Source organism: Silurus meridionalis, chromosome 8 (assembly GCF_014805685.1).
Source record: "Silurus meridionalis isolate SWU-2019-XX chromosome 8, ASM1480568v1, whole genome shotgun sequence".
NCBI classification, from domain to species: Eukaryota; Metazoa; Chordata; class Actinopteri; order Siluriformes; family Siluridae; genus Silurus; species Silurus meridionalis.
Genome location: NC_060891.1, coordinates 23,310,167 through 23,336,007, shown reverse-complemented (window position 1 = coordinate 23,336,007; position 25,841 = coordinate 23,310,167). Strand labels below are relative to the sequence as shown.

Genomic DNA, 25,841 nt, shown 5'->3' with positions numbered 1-25,841 from the left:
GAAAATAGTGTTAATTATAGCAACTTCCTGCAGCAGCTGCCTGCCTTCTATCAGCTTTCTTTAACACTGGGACAAAAATATCTGTGCTCCCTCTGCTGAATGTTTAGCATGAGACATGATTAGATATAGTTTCCCTCTAGTATATACTGGGTAGATTTAGAATTAAAAATCATGTATTTATGGAATATCCACACAGATTCTTACACTGATATTTTAAGCTCGAATTAGTGTTAGCTTAGTGTTAGTTTAGATTAGTATTAGTGTACAAAAACATAATGGTAAATTAGTTTTTGAAAATGTCACATAAATAGTTCTAGAGAACAACAACATGATCTTGTTTTTTAATTGGAAAGTCGAAGAGAGAGAGAAGGGAAAACGTACATTAAAAACGGGCTTGTTGACCGCATCACTTCCTGTGATTGGCTTTCCGAGGCAGTCGTCGAAGGGCTGAAGAATTCCCAAAGCCAGGAAGAGTGAACAAAACTTCTTTGCTTCTTCATTATCACCATGAGCAGCAGTGCATCTAGATAACAGAGATTGACCTGAAGGGAGAGAGAAAGAGAGAGAGAGAGAGAGTGAGAGAGAGAGAAACAGAGAGAGAACGTGAGAGTCGCTGGGATATGCAAAGGAAGAACTTTACTGTGCTGTAATGTACATGTGACAAGTATAAAGCCCCTTTATCACGGTTGAAGATTGAGGCTTTTGGGCATTTCACTGGAAGGCTAAGAGTAAATGTAAAAAACATCACCATGCTACCTCGCCTGGGGTTTTATACAGAGCCTCAAGTCTCACACTGTGCAAATGGCATCCGGTCTGCGCATCGCGTTCAAGCGTCAAATGTCAAATCAGAAAAAGTAAACACTTTTTCCAGATTAAATTCATTTCTCACACTTAGATAACAGGACTGGTTTTGCTCAAGCTCCTGTCAATGAATAGTTGTTTCAGCAGAAACAGAGGTCTGGAACATTTATATTTATGCCATTTGGCAGACACCCTTTTCAAGTGTGACTTACATTTATCTCATTCATGCAACTGAGCAGCTATGGGGTGTCAGCTTGGTGTGGCTAGGATGCGAACTAATGACCTTTGAATCAAGCGTCCAATGCTACCACAACTACTAAGCTACCACCTGCCCAATTGGCACAACTGGCACTGTTATTGCCTGCTATACAGGCTGAATAAAATTAATAAATAAGTGAATTGGGGAAAGTATCTAATGTGTGCAAAGATTTGCCAAGTCAGGGATTCCTTTGAATACAAAAGCTATTCTGTGCAGATGTGGACTAGTAAATCTGGATAAAACCCATAAAAACAGAGGGAAAACAGAGCAACAAAACTCAGGTTGAACTGGGGATACTGGAGCAGTGACCCAGCTATACCAGGCACCACCTTTAAACAGCACGCTCTCCTTCTATATTGTTTTTATTTGTAATTGTAATTAGTTCACTAAATAATATAGTAGCAAGGGTTGGCTCACCTGAGAATACATCCTGAAATGTGGTTCTGGCAGTTGCCTGAAGACCAGAAGATGGTTGCTGAGTGTGGAATTCTCGTTGTGAAAGTTCATGACACCTGTCTAAAGCCTGATACCAGCTACTATCAAAACTTTCCGGGCTTGCGATGCTACAGGAACGTGGTCTGTGTGTCCTCCAACATTCAGTTCTGAGTGATGCCTGTTTAAGATCTTGGCTGAGTTTGCGTGGACATGAGGGGCTTTGAGCAGGTGTGGCATTGGGGGAGTGTGGAGGAGACGACAACTGCCTTGTAGTGGTCTTCACATAAGATGGCTGGATGGTAGGGTACAGTTTGACTCCAGAACTTGAGAATTTGCTTGGGTGTAAACCTCGTTCAGCAATGTTCTCCAACATCCAGGGGGTTAATGAAGTGCCAGTACTTTTCCTCCTTATCTGGGCAGGGATGTTTGGCCTTGTCTGCACCATTAATACATTTTGCTCCACACTAGGTGCCAAATTGAGATCCACAGCACTAATACTATTCTGTGGCATAAAATTTATCTGCTGAACCTTTGTTCCTGGGTCAACTCTGAGATCAGTAAGCAGCTCAATAGAGTCATCATTGTTTCCTTGAAGACACTCATCAATTGGGGATGAGGCAGAGGAGCCTTCTTCCAGATTCTCCTCAGTTCTTTTGTAGGACATGCTGTTTGAGGTGTCCTGAGTGCTGAAGCTATTAGACCCTTTAATTAAATTAGCCTGGATGTTATGGATGCTTTCTGATTTGGTGACAGGGGCCATATTTTGGTCATGCGATATCTTCAGGCCATTTGAGCTCCAAACAGATTGACTTCTTGGCCTGGTTTCAGACAATGAAGCTACTATTTCAGTCTTTCCATCATGAAAATTAGCAAAGGAAGAGGAGGGTATGTATGGTACATCCACGTCCGCAGCTAAAAACAAAGATGCTTCATCTTCCTGAGGTTCATCGTTCTCCAGATCTTGAATGATCTCAGGTTTTCCTCCTTCTAAACACCCTTCTATTTTATTGCCCCACTGCTGCTGTTCAATGATACACTGGATATCTGTTAACATATCTTGGCTATCAAAGGCTGAATGAAAGCTACAGAGATCAGTGTCAGACCCCGACTTGCTGCTCTCTCCCATTCCGTGTTCCACACCCATATCCACAGATGATTCTCTACTTCCTGGAATCCACCTATTTTTTTCTGAAATGCTGTCACATGTAAGGCCTTCTAGATCCTTCTTTAAATTGGTTCCATCAACATCACCACCACCACTTTCACAATTAATATCTATATTGTTTTTGGACCCTGGCTTCTTGGACAGTCGATTCCGTATGTGAATGTTGGAGAATACAGAACTCGTGGAGCTTTCAGTTTCGGACTTCTTCTCAGCCGAGTCAGCAGATGATTTTCTGACTTTGTCCTGGGACTTCTTTATCTTTCTGGAGCCCTCTGCGCCTTTATAATTAAATCCATACAGGTCTGTGATGCACTCTGCCCTGGGTGCACCTGCCTTCTTTTGCTTGGCTTCCTGGTTACCCATGTTCCTCAGCAAGCGAACCCCTTTGGCAATCAAGCCATGCCGAGAGTGAGTATTCTCTGGTTGCTCTTTCTGCTTCTGCTGTTTAGTCTGTGCCTCCAATTTCTGGTTTGAGCACTCTGGCTTTCTCTGTCCCTCACTCTGTAATCCCTCACCCTCTCCCTCTGTGGTTGGTAGCAGCTGGTTCGATGATGTAACCGGTGACGCTCCGACGGAAGACATAAAGGGGGGTGGCGCTTCATCTATCTCTTTTGCATTTTCTTGCTCTCCTTCTTGAATCCTCTCTCTCCCTCGGCCAAAAGCTCGATTTGGTGATTCACATCCTGGTATGCTGGAGGATCGGCTGAACCGAGGATGCTCGGCTCGGCCCGGTACATCCTCACATGACTGGGGCTTTGAATCAAACCCTTTCTGTAGATGTTTTTGTTTCCTAATAAGGCTTGTAAGGCTGCTCTTTCTCCGGTCTCTCTCCTGATGGCTGAAAGTAGAAGGGTAGAAGATCTCTCGCAACAAGGGGAAGTGTGTCTCTATAGTCTGGATGGTTTGCATCCTGTCTTAAACATAAACACACATATACATGTAGACTTAATAAGCACACTTTTTGAAAAGAAAAAAAACACAAATAGCTCAAATAGGGAGTTTTTTCAATTTGCCATCACACTAGTGAACTCCACACTATACTGCTAGGACACAGATGACTCACTGATGCTTTACTGATTTTACTGCAGTAATCAACATGCAGTTCTGCTCCACTCTGTATATTCTATATCATTCTGAACTATTATAATTAATGCACGTGGGGAGCGAAGTCTGGCTCGTATGATCCAATCCAACAGATGAGCTACTGCAGTTGTTAATGCTCGATGGGTCAGGACTTTTTTGGCAGCAAAAGGCAGGTGGTCATAAAGTTATGCCTGGTCGGGGAATATTCTTAGTGTACTTGTTTACCAGCTCCCCCACATCTTTACACTGCCATAGCCTTTATATTTATTTGCTCTATCTCTCTATTTCTCTATCTATCTATCTATCTATCTATCTATCTATCTATCTATCTATCTGTCTGTCTGTCTGTCTGTCTGTCTGTCTGTCTGTCTGTCTGTTATATGAAGAGGAAAATATATTGTAAAATGTAATATGTAAAAACCACCCCGTTTCATATTATTACAGTATTACTAACGTACAGTGACACTTTAATTCCTCTCTGCTTTTTACAGAGGTGTCATTGAAGATTAACACCGACCTGAGAAACGCTTTTCCGAAACACAATCCTTGAGGACAAAGGAAAATGAAATCCAGTGGAGACTGTAATGCCTGGGTTTATCTGTCGTTTCCTTTGAAACAAAAACAAGAGCAAGTCACATGAATGGCATATGAAAGCCCCATGCGAAAGTCAGAAAACCTCATTCATGCTGGTCTTGATTCCATTCAAACACAAATTTTAATGCAGAGAGCCAGACAAAACTGGTGAAAAGACTGAATAGAAATTGAGGCTATACATAGACATGAAGTTTGTAATGTTTGGTAATTTGTGCTGGGCTCTAAAATTAGGAAGGTTAGGAAGGATTTTATGGCTCATGAGTTTGTGTGTGTGTGTGTGTGTGTGTGTGTGTGTGTGTGTGCACATCATGTGAGCATATTAGGTTGCTTGTATAACTTGGCAATTTGTTTAATGCAGACATCATACCTATGAATAATACCCATGTCAAATACTACACCATTACATGATTAAATGTGGCTTGTAAATACAAAAGTGTTTATCAATGAGTAATACATGCTTTGCCTTTTGGCTTAAAAAAGCTAAGAGGTTTCACAGTAGTCCATCTGTAGTGTCATAACATTTAATGAAGTAAACATATAAGGGATGTGTTGTTATAGGAAATTAAGCAACAATGTGGTAGTGTGATAATAATAGTTTCGATTAGAATCACACATTCTGGAAAATTTTATACTTCTTTACCACAGTAATTTATTTTTTATAATAAAAAACTATATATATATATATATATATATATATATATATATATATATATATATATATATATATATATTGTATGTGTATGTTTGTTAGTTAGCTACTTTTACTATAATTTTCTAAATTTGCCTTTGGCTTCACCAAGCAATACAAACAAAACCTCACAAAAAACATAAAAAAAAAAAAAACACAAGTAAAAATAAATTAACTGTATAACACATTTACATTAAAATGTCAAACACATCCCATATGTACATAGCATTGGATTACACATCGACACCCTTATATTACCGACTCAGCTTTGAAAATGTTGATGGTAGTTGGAACGAATGAGAATTGTTACACATTTTTGCTCGGCCGTGGATGTTTAAAGTGTCTCCTCGAAGGCAAAAACGGGAACAGAGTGTGTAAGGAATAGAAACCTATATAATAATGGAGGATTTCTCTTTAGCTTTGTAGCATATGTTCATTTAATATTGTAAAGCAAATTAGTTCCTGTGACCAGTCTTTCCCTCATTAAAAATAAACAAATAAATACATAATTAAAAAATAAAAACAACCTGTACTAAAAATCTTTCTTCATCCAGTCTAGTATTCATTTTAAACAATACACAATCTGTCATACACAATGTCTGCAATCTCTTGAAGCAAATATAGAAATAAATATATACCAGAGCATGTGCATTGATATAGCAGTTTATTTTGCGGATGTAAAGTAATACCAAAGCTGCTGTTATAAAACAATAAATCAACACCTTTTGACCAATCAGAATTTAGAATTTAGTGTATACATACATAAATGTATAAAAAATACCTGCAACATTCAGAAAATTATCATTATATTTATTTTAATTGAATGGACACTAGTGATATCATGTTGACATGATGCCTGACTGTTTTTAAAAACTTTTTCATGCTTTTCCATTAAAGGTCTAAACGATAATCGCAGTGTATCACCTGCCATACATACATGACAGCACTAAGCACATAGATATAACATATCTTACTAATATTCTGAAACAGCTTGACATTCATGTTCAATAATTAGAAACATTTAAGCTTTAACTAATTTAAGCCTAATTAACTTCTGTTAATCTATCTATCTATCTATCTATCTATCTATCTATCTATCTATCTATCTATCTATCTATCTATCTATCTATCTATCTATCTATCTATCTATCTATGTATCTGTCTGTCTGTCTGTCTGTCTGTGTATATATAAACCTATAGGGAATAAAACAAGACCAACTCACAGTTTTAGATAGCCGACTGAAAGCCCATACCTTCACTTCAGGGAAAGAAAGAAAGACGAGAACAAGACCTTGTGGGACAAATGGAATCTAAACACAAAAAGTCTTTGTGATGCCCCTTTTAGTGATCTTGTTCTTTGGTCACATGAAGGAAAGCTTCACATCACATGGTCTCTTCTATTACAGCAGCTTGAAAATAAAGATTTTTCATACACACACACCCACACAAACACACACACACACACACACACACACACACACACACACACACACACACACACACACAAACACACACACACAAACACACACACACACACACAAACACACACACACACACACACACACACACACACAAACAGATTCACTGATTCCACACTAATATTTCACACATATGAATAACACTAGGCTTTGGGCTTAATCTCAAAATGTGGATTTTATTCTGAGGGGAAAAAAAACCTTACATAATCAGCTTGATTCATTCTAAAATGCCAGCAATACACCAGTTTTTACATCCAATAAAGAAAAATGTACACAAGTGCTGCTAGAACAAGTTCATCTAACAAGTTGATAGGATAGAAGGCAATTGTCCATAATAAAGGAGAAAATTGTTTCAATAGGTACAGCTAATTCACAGGGCCTCGGGTGGGAGATATGAGACAAAATCAAACAAATATGGTCTAATAACTGAATAATTAAAAAAGAGAAAACATTGTTAAGATTTTTTGTAATGACAAGTTTATTTACATTTGTGAAAGGAGTCTCCAGCGTCAGTGCTTAGTAACAGTCAGAATTAAAGCTGTAACTGTTTTTCTGTAACTGGAATTTTTTTTTTAGGACAGAGGAGATTGTGCTTTCTCAGTTTCAAAAGATGACAAGTTGCATTTTTGCTTTATTAACTATAAGAGGATACCAGAGAATCACTACATATATACTTTATATTATTGTTTACAATTTACAACATTGTTTGCAATAAAAAAAAAGAATTAATTACACAACCTAAAACAATGAACTAAAAAGTTAAAATAGATACAAAAAAATAATATAGCAACAAGAAGGAAAGAGCGTTTAATTTATTGAAGGCTTGACTTTCCAATCAAACCAACAAATTAAAGTTTTGCATGTAGCTTTTTTTGTTGTCCAAAGCAAAATCTTTGGACAGCAAACATGGGTTGGTTCATTAACTGCATTGGGGTGAATGTTAAACAAGTGTAGTTTTAGGGATTAGAGGAAAAACAATACTGTTCTTCAGCAATTCTAGTGAAAAATTAGCAAAGCATTACTCACCGATGTCCAATAGGGGGCACTGCAGTACTCTTTTTTTTAATTTAATTTAATTTAATTTTTTTTGAGTTTCCGAGATGAAATTATAACCAGTAAAGCTGACCTGCCTTTCTAACTAACCTAAATGGAAATCATTAATATATTATATTATTTATTTAGTCTGTGCACTAATGAGATTAAAACCTTACATAGCAACACAAACACATAGCAAGAGCTACACTGGATTTAAGAACTATTCATGTGGAATAACCAGGATATTTATATATATATATAAACTGGCAGGATGACTACCAAAAATAGTAAGCAGATAGTTTCACAACGAACCAAAGCAACAGCTGGACCCACATTCTCATAATCAGTATAATCAACTGCATTTAAATGATGTCATCACCCATACATAAGAAAGATATTAGGATTTTAAAAATAATTACCCCAGTATGTACTTTGTGGTTGTTTGTTTACCGCACAAGGAACAAAATTAATGAAATGGCAAAAAAACAAACAAAGAAATAACAGCTAGAGAAATACCTGTCGTGTAAACAATATTCACGCTCAACAACCTACCAGAGTTAGGTTTCTGAGGAAATTGAAAATTCGACCCTCTTTTTCAATTGCGATTTACAGTTTACACAAGAACATTAATACACCGAGATCTTACGATGTTGCAAGACCTTCTTTCACAAGTGCACTAAAAACAGCCAAAATCTACATACAGATAAATCCCTTCAACTTGAGTTACACATAAAATTGTTCTTTATTTTTTATGAATGAATACAGAAACAGTCAAATTCCATCCCTGAAATACTCATGCAGTTCACTGAAATGGATCCAAAAACAAATAGTTACTTTATTGACCGATAGATACTGAGTTCATGGTCATTGTTAGCGTTTGACTCCAGGTTTATTTCTTCTTTCTAAAACGTTCTCACAGAAAAGCAAAGATCTCATAGTAAAATCAAGATTCGAAGCCAAACCCAAAGTTTTGGTTTAAAATCTGAGTCGACAGACTCAGTGTGACTTCATTTGTAGTATTTCCTCCATGTTAGCATAGTTTTCAGGCTGGTTATGCTACGTGGAGTCCCCGGGGATACTTCTGTGTAAACGGACAGACTCTTTTTGCTGAAAGCTTTGCTTGCTTTTCTTCTCGTTCCATCGACATAGCAGGATCATTTTGAATGTGGTGCGGAACGTCTTGTTGCACAGAGCATAGCACATTGGGTTAACCGTGCTGTTAACATAGCACAGCCAGTAGCCAAGTGCCCACAGGGATTCCGGGATGCAACCGTTACAGAACGTGTTGACGAGCACCATAATGTTGTAAGGTGTCCAAGTTATGATGAAAGCGAAAAGAATAGCACTGAGAGTCTGTGCAGCTTTCTTTTCTTTCACTAGTGACATGCGTTTACGTTTAGTGATCTGCGTCCTTGCGCGTGAGACAAAACGCTTAGCCAGTGCTGCCTCTTTAAAAGATATAGGAGTGGAGGCAGATTTGTTGGCGCTAGTATGGGTTTGATCGATGCTTGTGCCTGTCACCTGAACGGCAGACACGGACTGCACGTTGCCAATGTTATCCGCAAAGCGCCTTTTGCCGTTTCTGACAGAACATGAAAGACTCATGTCATTCTTAGTGCTGCTTTCTGCTGTTCCTTGTAGTGGGTCTTCCTCGGAAGTGCCCAATTCCTCAGAAGACTTGATTTGGGAGTTCACAGCTGCCCGCATGCCTGGTAGACTCAGAACGATAGAGAAGATAGCACGTGTTGTAGGTGGTGCACTCTCCTCATCATCAGATGAGCCAGAATGATCAGCAGTGTCGTTGTTGTTCCAGCTGTCACAGCTACTCTGGTCCACCTCATTTTTACCTTTTGTCCCAGCTGTACCAGCAGACCTCCACTTCCAACAGTGACCTGGAAGTCCTAGCAAGGACCTTTGTCTATGTGCGGACTGGTTCAGCTCGGAGCTGTGGCAGCTTTTAGAGCTCGCCCGTGAGGCAGAGATACGGAAATGAGGCCGGTCTGCTGCCCCTAGACGTCCTCCCGAGCCTTGAAGTCCTGCAAGTTCTCGGGAGCGGTTTTCAGTCTCTTTATAAATCCTCCAATATAGGACACTCATAATGGTGACAGGAAAATAAAAAGCTGCCATAGCTGTACAAAACGTAATAATTGGCTCAGAGAGAAACTGGATGTAACACTTGTCAGGTGGAACTGTCCTCTCACCCACGAAGTACTGCCAAAACAAGATGGCCGGTGCCCAGAGGATCAAAGATACTAGCCACGCTAGTCCAATCATCATAACTGCCCGCTTGGTAGTACGTTTGGCGCGATATGACAGTGGGCGTGTAATAGAGAAGTACCGGTCAAAGCTGATCACCAGCAGATTCATGACCGAAGCATTGCTGGCTACATAGTCGATTGCCAACCAGAAATCGCACGCCCAGTTTCCCATGGCCCACTGCCCCATCACAATATATGCTGTGTAAAGGTTCATAGAAATGACCCCTATGATGAGGTCAGCAAAGGCCAGACTGAGCAGGAAGTAATTGTTGACAGACTTGAGCTGCCGGTTGACTTTGAATGAGACGATGACTAGGATGTTGCCGATGATGGTGATAAGGGACAGCAATCCTGTGAACAGGACAATGAGAATGACCTGCCACAACGAATGGCCACCTAAAGGGTCGTACTTGCTCTCCAGTCCTCCTTCACTACTGTTGACCACATGAACACTGCTGACGTTCAGAAAGCTCTGCAGCAACGAGGTGTTGGTGTCAGCCATGCTCTGAAGTAGTGGCCATGGAGAGGATTGTGAGTAAACTGGTGGCCCCAGACTGCCAATGTGCAAGTATTGACCAGGCTCTGTGCTGTTGGAATCCATTATGCAGTCCAGGCATATTCTAAAGAAGAAAAGAAAGAAAACAGGGATGAATAAAGTGCTACTTTAAAGAAATCCCTATCAGCACTAGTTAAATAAATCAGACTGAATGGAGCAGTGACCACAATCCGAATCATTTGGTTTTTTATTGGCTTACAAGTCTAAGGCTTATGGCTTTTGCGCCTAAGAGCAAAAATGTATACACTATTAAAAAAATGAAATTCTTTCACATCCTGTGTCATTTCCTCTTCACTGAACTGGCCTTTCAAAAGGCAGATTTTCTGACTGCTACTTTATATAAAAAAAGCTAGTTTTTTCAGGTTCCTCCTAAACTTTAAATAGAAGTGTTGAACACCTGGAAAATTCTTCTTACACTCCTACTGTTCCTCATACACTAATATGACTTCCTCTCATCACTGTTTCCAGCTTCGCAAATCTATCTGAATGGGCTCCTCATATTAATTTCCTTGAAATTTATGACATTAAGCGTATCCTCGGAACAAGCATTTATACTGCAGGAACATCTCATTTATGACACTGACTCAGCACAATATTTCATGCATTATTATATGTTCCCAACCATATAATGTTACCATTTAATAAGATAAGAAAAAAAATGGATTTTTGGACATTTCAGGAAAAAGGAATTTGAAGTGTGAAATATAACCTCACAATAATAACATTACATTTATGGCAGTTGGCAGACACCTTTTTCCAAAGAGACTTACAACTTAGTAGTTAAGTTGTTAAGTTGGTCTTGCTCAAGGGTCCGGCATCGGCAGGTTGGTGGTGCCAGGATTTAACCTCAAGCCTATTAACCACTAAGCTACTGTTCCCAAAGGTGAATGATATTAATAATTATGAATTTAAACCAGCTACCAATAGTAGACTGAGATCTTTGAATGTAATTATTTCTCCCCATCATCTTATTATAATGTAACAGAGCAGATTCAAGGCTCTCCAATACAAAACTTAGAAATACAGAACCTCAAATACCAAAGAGACTACAATCCCACTCATTTGTTTTCTATTTGCTTACAAAATTGTGTTCACATTCCAAATTTTCCCGGGATAAATTAGGAATAGAGCAAAAGTATTCACTACCAGATATTTCTTTCAGGTCCTGTGCCCATTTCCCCTTCAGTAGACTAGCTATTTCGATAAGTAGTGAAATTTCCTCCCATAAAAGGAATTAGGCAGTTAAATTATCTGCTCTGTGGCACGTAAATGTTAATTTCCCAATTATCCCTTTATGTTGCTTCATTTGATAGTAAACTGTACTGTATATGGTTAAAAAACCAATTGAGCCACTTGACTTGACACATAGAGCATAGTATACAGTATAAACCTTACCTCACACTTCCCTGAATGTAAACTAAGAAATACCATGAAATATATTAGTTATATTTTACTTGTAATATGCATGGATATGGAAACATTTGTATGGACCACCCAGAATTGGTATTTAAAAAATGCTTGCAAATAATTATAAAGCATAACGTCAGTAAGGAATTTACATAGATGGATTATACACACAGACCAACAGTCACTTACAGCCACTAGAGGGCAATATTGCCCTGTGGACTCGTTCATGGTGGTCTGTATTTCATACTTTATTGAAGATTTAAACAGTCAACAGTCAAACAGTTTGGTCTCAGACATTCTGGACCAATCACGAGTTTTTATCAAAGTAAAATTAATTGTTATATCTTAATTAACATTTTAGACATTTGACAGACAGCCCTATCAGCGCTGTTCCATTCGTATGCTTGAGAATTAGGCAGTTGTGTGTGTGTGAGTGTGTGTGTGTGTGTGTGTGTGTGTGTGTGTGTGTGTGTGTGTGCAGGGAAAAATATTTCATATTTCATTTCCTATCATGATAGCTCTGATGGCAGTGCTGATTGCTTTTTGAGTAGCAAATTTATCTACAAATTTAAGTTTTTATTTGCGTTTTCCAAACTTCCTTTCACTTGAACTAGGAGACCCAAACCCGTTTCAGCATGATGATTCCCTGTACACAAAGCAGCTCCATGAAGATATGCTTTATATGGGTTTGGCTGGAAGATCTTGATTGGTCTGCTATAGAGCTCTGATCTGAACTCTACTGAACACCTTTGGGATGAATTTGAACACTGACTGCACCCCAGACCTCTTCACCTTCATCAGTACCTGACTTTATTACCACCCTTGTGATTGAATGAGCACAAATCTCCAGAAAGACACTCCAAAATCTAGTGGAACATTTTGTGTGAAGGATGCTCAAAAAGCAAATTCGAATCTTATAGTAATGTGTCCACAAACTTTGGTTCATATAATTTCATTTGAATTTACACATTTTTTTTTCACTGGAAAGATTTTCATGCTTTTTTAACAGAGAGGAAAAAAAGCGAGTGAGTGAGCGACTCTGTAAGGCTTTGAATTAGGGTGACCAAAGGAAATTTACTCAACATTAAATGCACAGTTGTTGTTTTTTTATTTTCATTTTTTATAAAAATGAACCCTCAACTTAAACACTCAATAAAAAATCACTGTGCTAATAGAAGAATTAGGCAGGCTGTATAACAATCATAAAACTGATATAACAGCAGGTCCCCCAAGTGTTTTATTGTGTACAATCGTTACATGTCTGGTATGTTATGATGTTTGTGTGAAGTTCGGGAACCCTGGGTTTGGGGGGCGATCCAGGGGAGTAATGACTAATACAGCACACCTGATTCATGATTCCTGGCATTGCTATTTCTAGCAGTGACCTCTGTGTGTGTGTGTGTGTGTGTGTGTGTAGGAATGAGTGAGTGAGTTACTGAGCATGTGTAAAGGTATAAGTAGTAGGTGGGTGTGTATGTATGCATGTCAGTATAAGTAAATAAATAAAAGTATAAATGTATGTGTTTAAATATGTGACTGATTAAATGCGTGTATGTGAGAATGAATGAATGTGCATATGTGTGATGCTATAAGGAGTGTGTGTGTGTGTGTGTGTGTGTGTGTTTTCTTTATGTTAAGCTACTGATATAAATAAGTGTATGTCTGTGTACAGTATATATGACAAAGTATATGTGTGAGAATGTGTGTGTGTGTGTGTGTGTGTGTGTGTGTGTGTGTGGCAGCAGTGATCTTATCAGCACTGTGTTCACTAACACTGAGAGCGTTGTGGGTGAATTATAGGCAGTGAACAGTGTTTTATGGCTTGGATGGGAAATAGATGACCTCAGAGTGATGGCCTTCCAGTGAAGGTGTGTTTGCTCATCTCTGTTTACTCACTCTATCTTTCAGGTTCTCACAGGCCTCTCTCTCTCTCTCTCTCTCTCTCTCTTAAAGAGGGTCAATCACAAAGGAAAAATATGAAAGGAAGCCAGGGGTGTCAGGGGACTATCGACACTTTAGATTACAATTGTGAACACACACACATACACACACACACACACAAACACACACACACACACACACACACACACACACACACACACAACCAACATGTGAATGTGCAGAAAGAAAAGAAAATGAAAGAAAAGAAAAGAAAAAAGGGACAGGCTAAAAAACCGAAAGATTAAGAAAGTAACAGAAGGGAAGACAGAGAGACAGGTTGTTCAGAGAGAAGGATAGGGAGATGGGGATAGAAAGAGAGAGCAACATAGACAGACAGAGAGACAACGAGAGAAAGAATAAAGAGAGGAGCTAGATAAAGAAATATACACAGACAGGAAAGAAGTGAGACAGTTTGTGAAGAGGGAAAAAGCCAGGAGCGGTGTTTCCTGGGTGATCCTGGATGTGAGAGTTTAATCAGAGTTGGAATTCCATGGGTGGTTGTGCTGGGGTTGCTATGGTAACCATTTGTGATGTGGACCGAACACATGCACTCATACACACACTCAAACACTCACACATACACACATATTTATGTGTGCACACAGCATAAACATCAGAAAAGCACAGATGCTGATTTAAGCACCTGCTAGGTGTGTGTGTGTGTGTGTGTGTGTGTGTGTGTTTGTTTGAGTGTATGAGTTCATATTCATTATTACTATTACATAATACTCATTATTACTATTCCTCTTCACTTTACTGGTTAATATTGTTTAATCTTTAATATTTGCTGAATTTTGCCTGCAGCCTTATTTAAGCATTTCATTGTACAAATTAACACTGACATCTGTACAAAAGACTTTAAAAAACTGGAGTATGTACTGGGTGACCACTTTATTAGCAACACCTTGTGCACCTGTCCTTTGTTAACATAACACTATCAATTCAGCCAGTCATGTCACCAAATCATACAGGATGCATCACACACTGGAGGGGAGATGGGGAGTGATTTGACAATAGCATGGTAGAGTCTTCTGAATTTTCTTACACACAGTGTAACAACCAACCAAGCAAATATCCCTAGTTTAGGTGGCTTGTTGAATGACCGGTGAATAAACAGACAAGCTGACAAGAAGGCTACCATAATTTCCAGACTATAAAGCACACCCATCTATAAGCCGCACACACTGAATTTTACAAATATTTGTATTTTTAACATTAATAATGCCTGTATTTTGGCATTGCATTTTTCCGGTATTACTGCATGTGTGCAAGGACGAGGATTATGTCCTTATTATTTTCTGATGCTCATTTCTAAGTTTCTTTGACTAACCCATAATGCTGTTGCCAAGAAAAATAAAAAAGCACGAGTTTTGGAAACCTGTCTGTGCTTATATGATTTCTGTTGCAACTGGAGTTAGCGAGCTCTCCCTTCACCCAGACTCAACGCGTTACAACGGCTTGTATCTAAACAGTAGCCTACCAAGAAAGTCATTGTTCACTGTCTTCCTCCTTCCTTTCACAACTATTTCTCTCGGGAGTTTTTCTTTTGGCATCGTCGTGCGTTTTTTCTCCCGATGCCGTGCAGCTCAGAACACAGGTGAGGTGAGGTTTTTTCGTTTCCGTTCGGAAATTTCATTAGTCTAATGTTATGTCACTCAGTTTTTTGGCTTGAAGTTTGTGAAACCGGGAAAAACCCAGGAAAAATTCATAATTAAGGCATAATTAATAATTAAGCCGCGGGGTTTAAATTGTAGGAAAAAAGTAGCGGTTTATAGTTCAAAAAATACGGTACATAACTCAAATAACCCATCTTTACAAACATGCTGAGCAGAAAAGCATGAGCTGAGCTTCCAAAAGCTGTAGAAAAGTAAAGCTTTTTAATAAAAACACCAAAATAAGTTCGAACATCATCTTCTAACCAATTAGACTGCTAAAAAAAACATGAAGGACAGAGTTCAGGTGAACTAATTTTTAATCATACTGCATTTATGCCATTTGCCAAACACCCTTATCCAGTGGATTTGAACTCATGACCTTCTAATCAGCCTTTAAATACTATGACCACTGAGCTAACACTTATCAAACATTGGACGTATTTTGTCACCGAAGTTACAGCAATCTTCTGTCATTTAGTCACAATATACTTTCCAGAGGCAAAAGATCTTCAGAGACCTGGTGCAAATACTGTATGGACGGCAACCCAGAAATGCCACCGAGACTCAATGCCACAAACCAAGCAGCACCTTTTTTTTTTTTTTTTTTTTTATGTAGTTGATATATTCTATCTAAAGCCATGTTGCAATATACTTTCCAGAAGCAAAAGTTCTTCAGAGACCTGGTGCAAATATGGAGAGCGACCGGATATGCCTTCAAAACTCAATGCCACAAACCAGGCATTATTATAGGCACATATTAATATTATTATTATTATTATTATTATTTAATGTAAGTGATTTATTCTTTGTAAAGCCATCATTGTACATTCGTGGTGTTTTCTAAAGAAGTCATGACCTGATGTGTCAAACTTCTATCAGTCACATTTACAACATTTAGCAGATGCCCTTATCCAGAGCAACTTGCAACTCAAGCAGTTAAGGGTTAAGGGTCCTTGCACAAGGGCAAAGAAGTGGCAGCTTGCTGGTGCTGGGATTTGAACTTGTGATTCCAGAGTCCAATGCCCAAACCACTGAGCTAGCACCTCCCAAACTTCCCAGCAAACTTGCAGAAAGAAGAAATGATGCGCAACCATGGATTTAAGAATAGTAAATAAAATAACTTTCTTTCGGCTTCTCCCATTAGGGGTTGCCACAGCGGATCATCCGTATTCATGATCCGCATGTTTGATTTGGCATGTTTTTATGCTGGATGCCCTTCCTAACGCAACCCTCCCCATTTATCCAGGCTTCGGACCGGCACTAAGAGTGCACTGGCTTGTGCAACCCTAATGGCTGGGGTTGGTTCCCTGACCGGGGATCAAACCCGGGCCGCAGCGGTGAGAGTGCCGCATCCTAACCACTAGACCACCAGGGAACCGGATTTGAGAATATTAAATAATAAATACATCTAGACAGCAGTCTGGATCAGTAAGTTTGCTGATTGACTGGTAGTTCGTTATAACTGGTAGGCATGTTGTTATAGTGTGTCAGCTGAGTCGCTTTTTATATAGCAGTCAAAAAAATAATACTGTTATTTGGTTTGGAATAGAAAACGAAACTTGACGAATACCAAGCTACATATGTTTGGTCTCACACCTTTTCTTCCGCTTGTGAACAATAACAGTTAATTCTATTTATTTAGGTGTAAAATCCGTATCTCATTGTGCCAACTTGGTAATGTTCCCAGCTTCACATATTCACATTTGTTTTTTTTCTTGTCCAAAGCAACATATGGTACATTACCCGACTACAGAGACTGTGCGTCTGGATCATCCTGACATGAAACGCTGCGAGCCAGGATCGAGCGAGGTCTGCACCACGTGGATAACACGTCGCCTTGCTGTTTTTTGCTGCTTAGTGTGATTGTGTTCGAATGTCTGTGCAACTGTGATGTATATTGATTAGACCGGAATTTTTGCATGTTGGCTCCTGTCTGGAGAATCCATATCTCGTTATGTAATGAACGATTTAAAGCAGGAAACTCCAGGTCAATAGTGTGGTTCTGTAAAATAAGACATACCACAGTCTGTGCAAGCTGACTGCTGGGTTTCTTTTTTTCTTCACCTTCACCAAAAGATATAAATGCAAATGAAACTTTCTCTAATTAATCCTGCATAGATTTACATACGCAACATGGTTATTATTGTCATGTTGTTAGAACTCATTTTTATTTCTCTGTGAATATGCTCCTAAAAAAACAACTTTTTTAAAATATATTGAATAACATTGTTTTAATCATGAATTGTGATGATGCATTGTTATAAAATGATTTCATGTCCTGCCATGACAGCATCAATTCTACGATAAACAACATACAAGGATTTTTCTCAGTTATAAACATTTTATTAGGTATATGACCAAATGTATCATTTGTTGAATGTTGTTTATGTGGAAAAAGTGATTTCTTGTTCTGAAAAATGGAAAGATTGAAAAGAAATTCAATGTGATTTAATGAGTTTCTTCTAGATAGCATAGGTATATAGTATAGGTATAACTTTATAAGGTAGGTCAAATTCCGGGAGTGGAGTTAGTTTTCAGATTACGGTGTAACTGCAAGTGCACAAATTATATACAATTCTAAAAATAGAAATTATAAAATATATATATTTTTTATATTATCGTTACTAAAGTTCATAATAAGACTTTGGCAGCGGTTCACGAGTGAAGGGCGGAACCGGACAAAACGATCGGTGAGACTACACATGTAGCTGATGAGACTGATCATTGCGCTCTGTTTCACTCCGGCAACAAAGAGAAGAAAGCCACACCAAGCAGAGGAGAGCGTAAGGGTCTACGAACGATGACCGAGTGCAGTCGAATGCTAAGATAAAAGGCATGCCCTTCTGCGAAGGAGCTCTGGCAGGGGCTAAAGAGTAAAAGAGACGGGCGGGCGGCGAGAAAAGACGCCCTGATCCGCAAATGGGACACTGTGGGAACTCTGTCCGGAACAGCAAGAGTGTGGGTGAGCCCTCTGGAATAGAAAGCATGGGGGGAGTGAAATAAAGAAATCTCTGCTTGGTGAATTGCCTGTCCGTCTTTCTTCCAGCGCTGAACCAGTGAGATTTGTTACGGTGATGCCGAAACCCCTTGCTAGATGTTAAATGCCAGGGAGACTTCTCCACACCTCTCCAGGGAAGTCCAGATGGTGGTATACCTGGGGACAGGCAGCTCTCCCCCTCTCTCTCGTCCCCCCTGTCCTTCACCATCGACCTTCCCCACCCGCCAGCTACAGCGTCCTGAGTACAGGAAGGGAAAGCGCCAGGGCGAAACAAAGAAAATACACAATTGCCTGTCTCTCTTTCTTCCAGCATGGTACCAGTGAGATTTGTTACAGACATTTTATATTAATGCATGTTCCAATACATCAATTCAAATGGAAATGATTTAGATAAGTGTGTCTTCCTACCTCACAAACATTTTCACCACAAAATAAAGTATGGAGTGCTTTCTATTCTTACTTTTCATTTTATTCTGCCAAAAAAAGAAAACATATTTATATAGTACTTTAGTCTTTTATTTGTTATATTCCCCAGACATGCATTGTGCTTCAGTAGCCTGCTCTGACTAAAGCCCTATTCAGAGGGGATTAGTTCTACATGGGAAGTCGAGGTAATTCTTTCCTTCACAGGCATTGCTCTAGGATTTTATTTTTTTTATCTAAAAAGTCTAATAGATTACTAGAACATTTGAAGTGTCTGCTAAAGGTAAAAAACCAATGCACGAGTGGTAAAGTTACCGTGACCTAAAGAATAATCCATAGCAGTATAAAGAACAACCAGACAATAAAGCACAGTGCATTAAAATGGCATAAGGCCTCACACCTAGCCATGGATTATCCCACTTATTCTATGGTCACTTCGCAGCACTGACAAGTTTAAAACTGCCATGGATGTTCGCAGTTAAAATCTGGCTGAATAGTTGAAAAAATGTCATTAGTTATTTTATATACTTTATATATCATTTCATCTAGAATTCTGATTACATTGATTTGAATTAAGTTTAAAAGTTATGATGGAGAGAGTGTTTGGGTGTCAGCTTGCCTTTTGTGTGGTGCTCAACTAATAATGAATCGAATCATTTTTATTTGTATAGCGTTTTTAACAATGGTCACTGTCTTTACAGAGACGAACAAGTTATAATGTTGTACAGAAATAGAATTGGGCTTACCATTTGCCATCTAATTTCTAGTTCATCAAGTCCATCTTGTGCCTTGACACATTTGTCAAAATCACCATATTCACTATATGATGCCATGCAAGAATCATTGGGAAAGTTAATTAGAAAACGTTTGCAATCGTTGTGTAACTCTGCATCGGAGTATGTTACGATGGTTACAGCTGTTTATAAGCAGAGCATTCATTTAGAGCGCTCATCAAACTGACTTCAATTATTGCTCTGATCTCATGCCTTCCTTCCAGCAATCAGCATTCAGTATCATGAGACGATGGTAAAAGAGTGTTAATGCACACATCTTTACTGTGGTTCTCCCTGACCTGGAGTGTCTGATGACTTGTATAACTTACCAGTGAGGGTGTAGAATATTTCTCCCAGATATATCTGCTGACTGTTCGGCCAAGCGAGAAACTGAGTTTCACACACACACACACACACACACACACACACACACACACACACACACACACACACACACACACACACACACACACACACACACACACACACACACACACACACACACACACACACACACACACACACTTTCTGACTTTTCAATTTCGGGGGTTAAACCAGATTTGAAAATGCTCTGAGGCACCCTCACATGTGCCATGTGCTTGTAGGTGCAACCATTTTAATCTCAAATCTCTTCTGTTCTTTCATGTATACCTTCATACTCCTTTTGACCCTACAGAATGACCTGCCACAGTGTCTGATTGCCTTCCCTGGAATGAGACTCAAATGGAATCAATACTTATTCCGTCCTCCATGCTTTTCACTCGCCGCCTTCTTGTCCACTGCCAGCACCCTGTCATCATTGGTTCACTCTGATACTCATGCTGGTTCTCCGCACCTCACAAAGTGCTAAACCAACGTGTGTGTGTGTGTGTGTGTGTGTGTGTGTGTGTGTGTGTGTGTGTGTGTGTGTGTGTAGGGGGGATGTAAATGGAGATCACGACGGTGCAATAACAGACCACCCGAGAGTTGGAAAGACCTTCTGGAAGAAATGGATTAGGTGCATTTCTAGTGTTAAGTATTTACAATAAGGGGTCAAAGTATCATAGGCAAGTGTGTTTATTTTCCAAAGCTAATTCAACAGAACATGTTATTATTACTCTTTAGTTAAGTGCTTTTAGTGATGATGGTCCCACTGACACATTTTCTCCATTTTATATTCTAGACCCCAGACACGTATGTATTAATACAACTGGTTTTAGAAGTGCCTGGATAAAATAACAGTACAATATTAATGGTAAATAAGATCATATATTTGACCATCATGATTTTATATGCTGTGTGATGATCCAAAGTAAACCCCTGCCTTGCTTCCAGAGTTTCCAGGGATAAGCTCTAAATTTACTATGACCATGACAAAGATAAAATGCTCACTGAAGAGAAGGAAGAATATGAATCATTTATTGTGCTTTAGACTGTTTTTTTAGCTCTCACTGGGCTGTATGTTGGGTTACAGTATTTCTGAATAGTCACTGGGCTGGTTGTTGGGTTACAGTAGTTCTAATTAGTCACTGGGCTGGTTATTGGGTTACAGTAGCTCAGAATAGTCACTGGGCTGGTTGTTGGGTTACAGTAGTTCTGAATAGTCACTGGGCTGGTTGTTGGGTTACAGTAGCTCGGAATAGTCACTGGGCTGGTTGTTGGGTTACAGTAGTTCTGAATAGTCACTGGGCTGGTTAGTGGGTTATAGTAGCTCGAAATAGTCACTGGGCTGGTTGTTGGGTTACAGTAGTTCTGAATAGTCACTGGGCTGGTTAGTGGGTTACAGTAGCTCGGAATAGTCACTGGGCTGGTTGTTTGGTTACAGTAGTTCTGAATAGTCACTGGGCTGGTTAGTGGGTTACAGTAGCTCGGAATAGTCACTGGGCTGGTTGTTGGGTTACAGTAGTTCTGAATAGTCACTGGGCTGGTTAGTGGGTTACAGTAGCTCAAAATAGTCACTGGGCTGGTTGTTGGGTTACAGTAGTTCTGAATAGTCACTGGGCTGTTTAGTGGGTTACAGTAGTTCTAAATAGTCACTGGGCTGGTTGTTGGGTTACAGTAGTTCTGAATAGTCACTGGGCTGGTTAGTGGGTTACAGTAGATCTGAATAGTCACTGGGCTGGTTGTTTGGTTACAGTAGTTCTGAATAGTAACTGGGCTGGTTAGTGGGTTACAGTAGCTCGAAATAGTCACTGGGCTGGTCGATGGGTTACAGTAGTTCTGAATAGTCACTGGGCTGGTTAGTGGGTTACAGTAGCTCGGAATAGTCACTGGGCTGGTTGTTGGGTTACAGTAGTTCTGAATAGTCACTGGGCTGTTTAGTGGGTTACAGTAGATCTGAATAGTCACTGGGCTGGTTGTTTGGTTACAGTAGCTCTGAATATTTACTGGGCTGGTTATTGGGTTACATTAGCTCTGAATAATCACTGGGCTGGTTATTGGGTTACAGTAGCTCTGGACATTAGGTTAGCTGTGAAAGGTCATTAGACTGTTTTGTTTGGGGTAGCTCTAAATGGTGCCTGGGCTGATTTTGGTTAGATTCCAATAGGAATTGAGTTAATTTTTGGTTTAGCTACAGATTATTAGGTTGTTTTATTGGCAAATTACCATTGAGCTGTTTTTCTTTCTGGTAGTTTAAAACAGCCATGATACTTTTTGAGTTAGTTGTGAATGGTCACTGAAGTGGTTTGCTCTAAATGGCCTTTGGGTTGTTTTTAAAGATATTTCCAAATGGCCATTGAACTGGTTACTGGGTTTGCTCGAGTTATAACACTGTGTCGAGTTATGCACTGTGACAATTAATCTGTCCTTTAACAAATGATTACAAAATATAGGTAATATTGAACTTTACTGAAAATTGAATTGACAAATGGTATTTGGTCTGGTTTTTAGGTTCATTCTAAATGGTCACTTGACTAATTACTGTGTTAGCTTTAAGCTCTGACAATCTCTTGTTCAATAAATCTACATTTAATAAATATGAACATTATTATATATTATTAGACTTTATTGACCATTAGACTTGTTTTTAACTATGAGTGGTCATTGTGTTGGTCATAGGGTTATAGATTTGATTGGTCAATTGGGCAGCTTATTGGTTAAGCTCTAAAAGGTCACTGGACTCATTTTGGGTTTAGATTCTTATGGTCATTGGGATATTCTTTTTTGGGTTGGCTCCAAATGGTCTTTGGGCTGCTAATTAATTTCCAGAGCTCCAATACAACAATGCACTGTAAATAAATAAATAAATAAATAAATAAATAAATAAATATTATATATATAATATGTATGTGGATGTTCTTTTCTGCACTCATGTCCATAGGAACAAAGGTTTACCCACATCTTTCATTTTTATCACTACATAGTTGGTAGCCATGGACATATTAAAAATTCATGTCACAAAATTTGCTCCCCCTTGTCTTTCCATTGCTCATCAATAAACAATGATTAGCATCATGTATAATTAACCTATTCATTTACTTGGGGCATTTGCAGATATCCGGAAAATCAATAGCCTGAAGTACACTATGAGACTAGGCAAAAAAAAAAAATATCAGAAACAATCTCCACCACACATATCAGGTCATCAAGCATGTGTGTATCGACCTGCCCTTGTGTAAATAATACCTTAATACTGGCCAGGGAATCTATCAGGACCAGCCCCTGGGCATTGCTGTGATATCTGCAATCATTTGATATGGCTGCTCTGATCTTCCAGCTCAATGTGGAATGGTGGATTTTTTTAAACAGCATCCAACGTGGCTGAACTTAAATGAAAGATGTCCCTTTAAATCTACACAAACATATTTCATTTAATTCTGTGCGCAGCATACAGTATGTTTGCTCAGGTGACCTATTTCTTTATTACTCTCTTGAGGTTTTTGGAATCTTGCCTAAAATAGTCTTTAAAATCAAAATCTGGTACCACCTAAGGGAATTTAAACCTTTAATAAAAAAAAGCTTTTGCTCTTCTCTAAAAACACCCTGCTCCCCAGGTTGTGATGAGGCCAACCCTCTTCATCTGAAAGCTATAGCCAGATGTGTTATGCATTTATGGCTAGCTGATTTGTTGTCATCGTCTAATCTGGGTTCACTGTGGCATCTGTATTTCCTGTGTATTTTTTTTCCATTCTCTGTCTCCTGTGAAAATATCTGTTCTATGACTCATGTTTGATTATTTAATCCAAGATTACCTGATCTGTCACCTGTGTAATTACCTGATCTCTCCTCCTGTGTCCTTTTACCTGATGGATCCCTTTGTCTGTCACTTGCACCATTACATGATCTGCACTCTGTGTAATTGCATGATCTGCACCATGTGTGATTGCCTGATCTGCACCATGTGTGATTGCCTGGTCTGCACCCTGTGTGATTGCCTGGTCTGCACCCTGTGCCACTGCATGATCTGTTCCGAGTTGTTACCTGATCTGTTCTATGTGTCATTATCTAATGTGTCCTTTCTGAGATACATTTTTTTATTTACATTCCATCTAAAGAGCTGAGAAAATGTAACCAAAAGAAGATAAGTAACAGCGATCATTTCCTGATCTGTCCACTGTGTCATTGCCTGGTCTGTCCCTTGTGGGGTTACCTGATGTGTCCTGTGCATCATTAACAAATCTGTTACCTGTGTCATAACTTGATCTGTCTCCTGTGTTTTTACCTAATCCGACCCCACATGGTATTACTAAATGTGTCTGTTATGCCATTACCCGATCTGCCCCCCTGTGCCATTACCTGACCTGGCGACTGAGCCAGCAAAGAAAAAGAACGAAATGGATTAGTTACCAGTTTAATCAGATTCAAATTTGATAAGATCGTGTGTGTGTGTGTGTGTGTGTGTGTGTGTGTGTGTGTGTGTTTGTGTGTATTGCAAGTCTACCTTCTCTACCTATCTTTTCTCCTGGTACCTTTATGGAATCAGAGGCTCATGGGAGATTGGATATCCTGCAGGAGATCAGGTCCTGTGAACAGACAACAAGAGGGTAGATTTTAGCTTCCTTTCCTGAGTGCGCACACACACACACACACACACACACACACACACATACAAACACTATTCTTCAAACACTCACATGACTGCGCTATTGTTCACAAAATTATCCTGTCATTAATCATAGCTACTTAGGCTCTAGTGGCTCATAAATGATCAACCTGAAACATGTTCACCATGTGCAAGTGTGTGTGTGTGTGTGTGTGTGTGTGTGTGTGTGTGTGCTGCAAACACTCTTCATAAACTCCTCTTGGCATTCAGTAATGTTTATGTAAAGTAAATATTAAATTTAAATTACCATCTTATTCTGTTTTATTTCCTTCGTGTGTGTGTGTGTGTGTGTGTGTGTGTGTGTGTGTGTGTGTGTTGCTTAAACAGCAAAGTGCATTCTGTGGCATTCAGTGATTAAATGACTAAGTACTGATGTGATGTAAACATTACCACTTCATTTTTCTGTTCTACTTCCTGTGTGTGTGTGTGTGTGTGTGTGTGTGTGTGTGTTGCAGTTGCACCAAGTCCTTACATGGCATCTTAAAGTTGCTGTGGCACAAAGAAGATGTCCAAAAGAAGAAAAACACACGGGCTCCCGTGTAAACAAAACCCAGGCACTAGAAAGCCTTCACTCTGAGGGTTACTCAGCCAACATCCGCTTTCACACACATTCAACATACACACAAACTGCATACAACTTACAGACAAAAGTTTGTGAACAACTGACCACACACTTAATCCACATTTAGTCCCCATTTGCTGTTATAATAATCTCCACTCTTCTGGGAAGATGTTTCACTAGGTTTTGGAGTGTGTTTGTGGAGATTTGAGCTCTGAGGGTGTAGGGTGAGGAGGACTGGGGTGCAGTCAATGTGTACACATTCATTCCAAAGGTGTTCAATAAGGTTGATGTCAGAGCTCCATAGCAGGAGATCCTTCACTCCAACCAATGTAGAGTATATCTCCATGGAGCTGGCTTTGTGCTGTATTGTAATGCTGGAACAGGTTTGGGTCTCCTAGTTCAAGTAAAAGGCAACATTTCATGCTCCAATTTCTAAAGACATCATATACAATTCTGTGCCTCCTACTTGGTGGTAACAATTTGGGGAAGAACCACATATGACTAAAAAAGTCAGGTGTACCAATACTTTTGCACATTTAGTGTAGGGCTACAACATTAACTCTACACACACACATTTTAAACATAACTTTTTCACTATGCCTATATAGCAATAGCTGACATTTTGGTGCTTATTTGTTGATATTTTTCATTCTTCCTGTAAAAATAACGTGACATCATTGCTAGCAATCTGATACATAAAAGAGTAA

General features: G+C 39.2%; 2 protein-coding genes across 7 annotated transcripts in view; both read right to left on the bottom strand.

Moving 5' to 3' along the window:
• Positions 1–3,569, bottom strand: part of fmn2a (formin 2a) — a 50,457-nt gene extending 46,888 nt beyond the window's left edge. Inside the window, exons 1-2 of the mRNA XM_046854951.1 lie at positions 1,478–3,569; positions 382–542 (exon numbers count right to left, since the gene is read on the bottom strand). Of these exons, the coding sequence (XP_046710907.1) occupies positions 382–542; positions 1,478–3,569 (2,253 nt within the window). The remainder of the gene's footprint in view (positions 1–381; positions 543–1,477) is intronic.
• A 4,692-nt stretch (positions 3,570–8,261) lies between these two features.
• The window catches only part of chrm3a (cholinergic receptor, muscarinic 3a), a 170,262-nt gene continuing 152,682 nt past the window's right edge, over positions 8,262–25,841 (bottom strand). For all 6 annotated transcript variants that reach the window (XM_046855641.1, XM_046855639.1, XM_046855640.1 and 3 more), the window contains 2 exons: positions 24,411–24,492; positions 8,262–10,416 (listed from right to left, as the gene is read on the bottom strand). In XM_046855641.1, the coding sequence (XP_046711597.1) occupies positions 8,595–10,397 (1,803 nt within the window). In that variant the 5' untranslated portion in view covers positions 10,398–10,416; positions 24,411–24,492 and the 3' untranslated portion in view covers positions 8,262–8,594. The remainder of the gene's footprint in view (positions 10,417–24,410; positions 24,493–25,841) is intronic.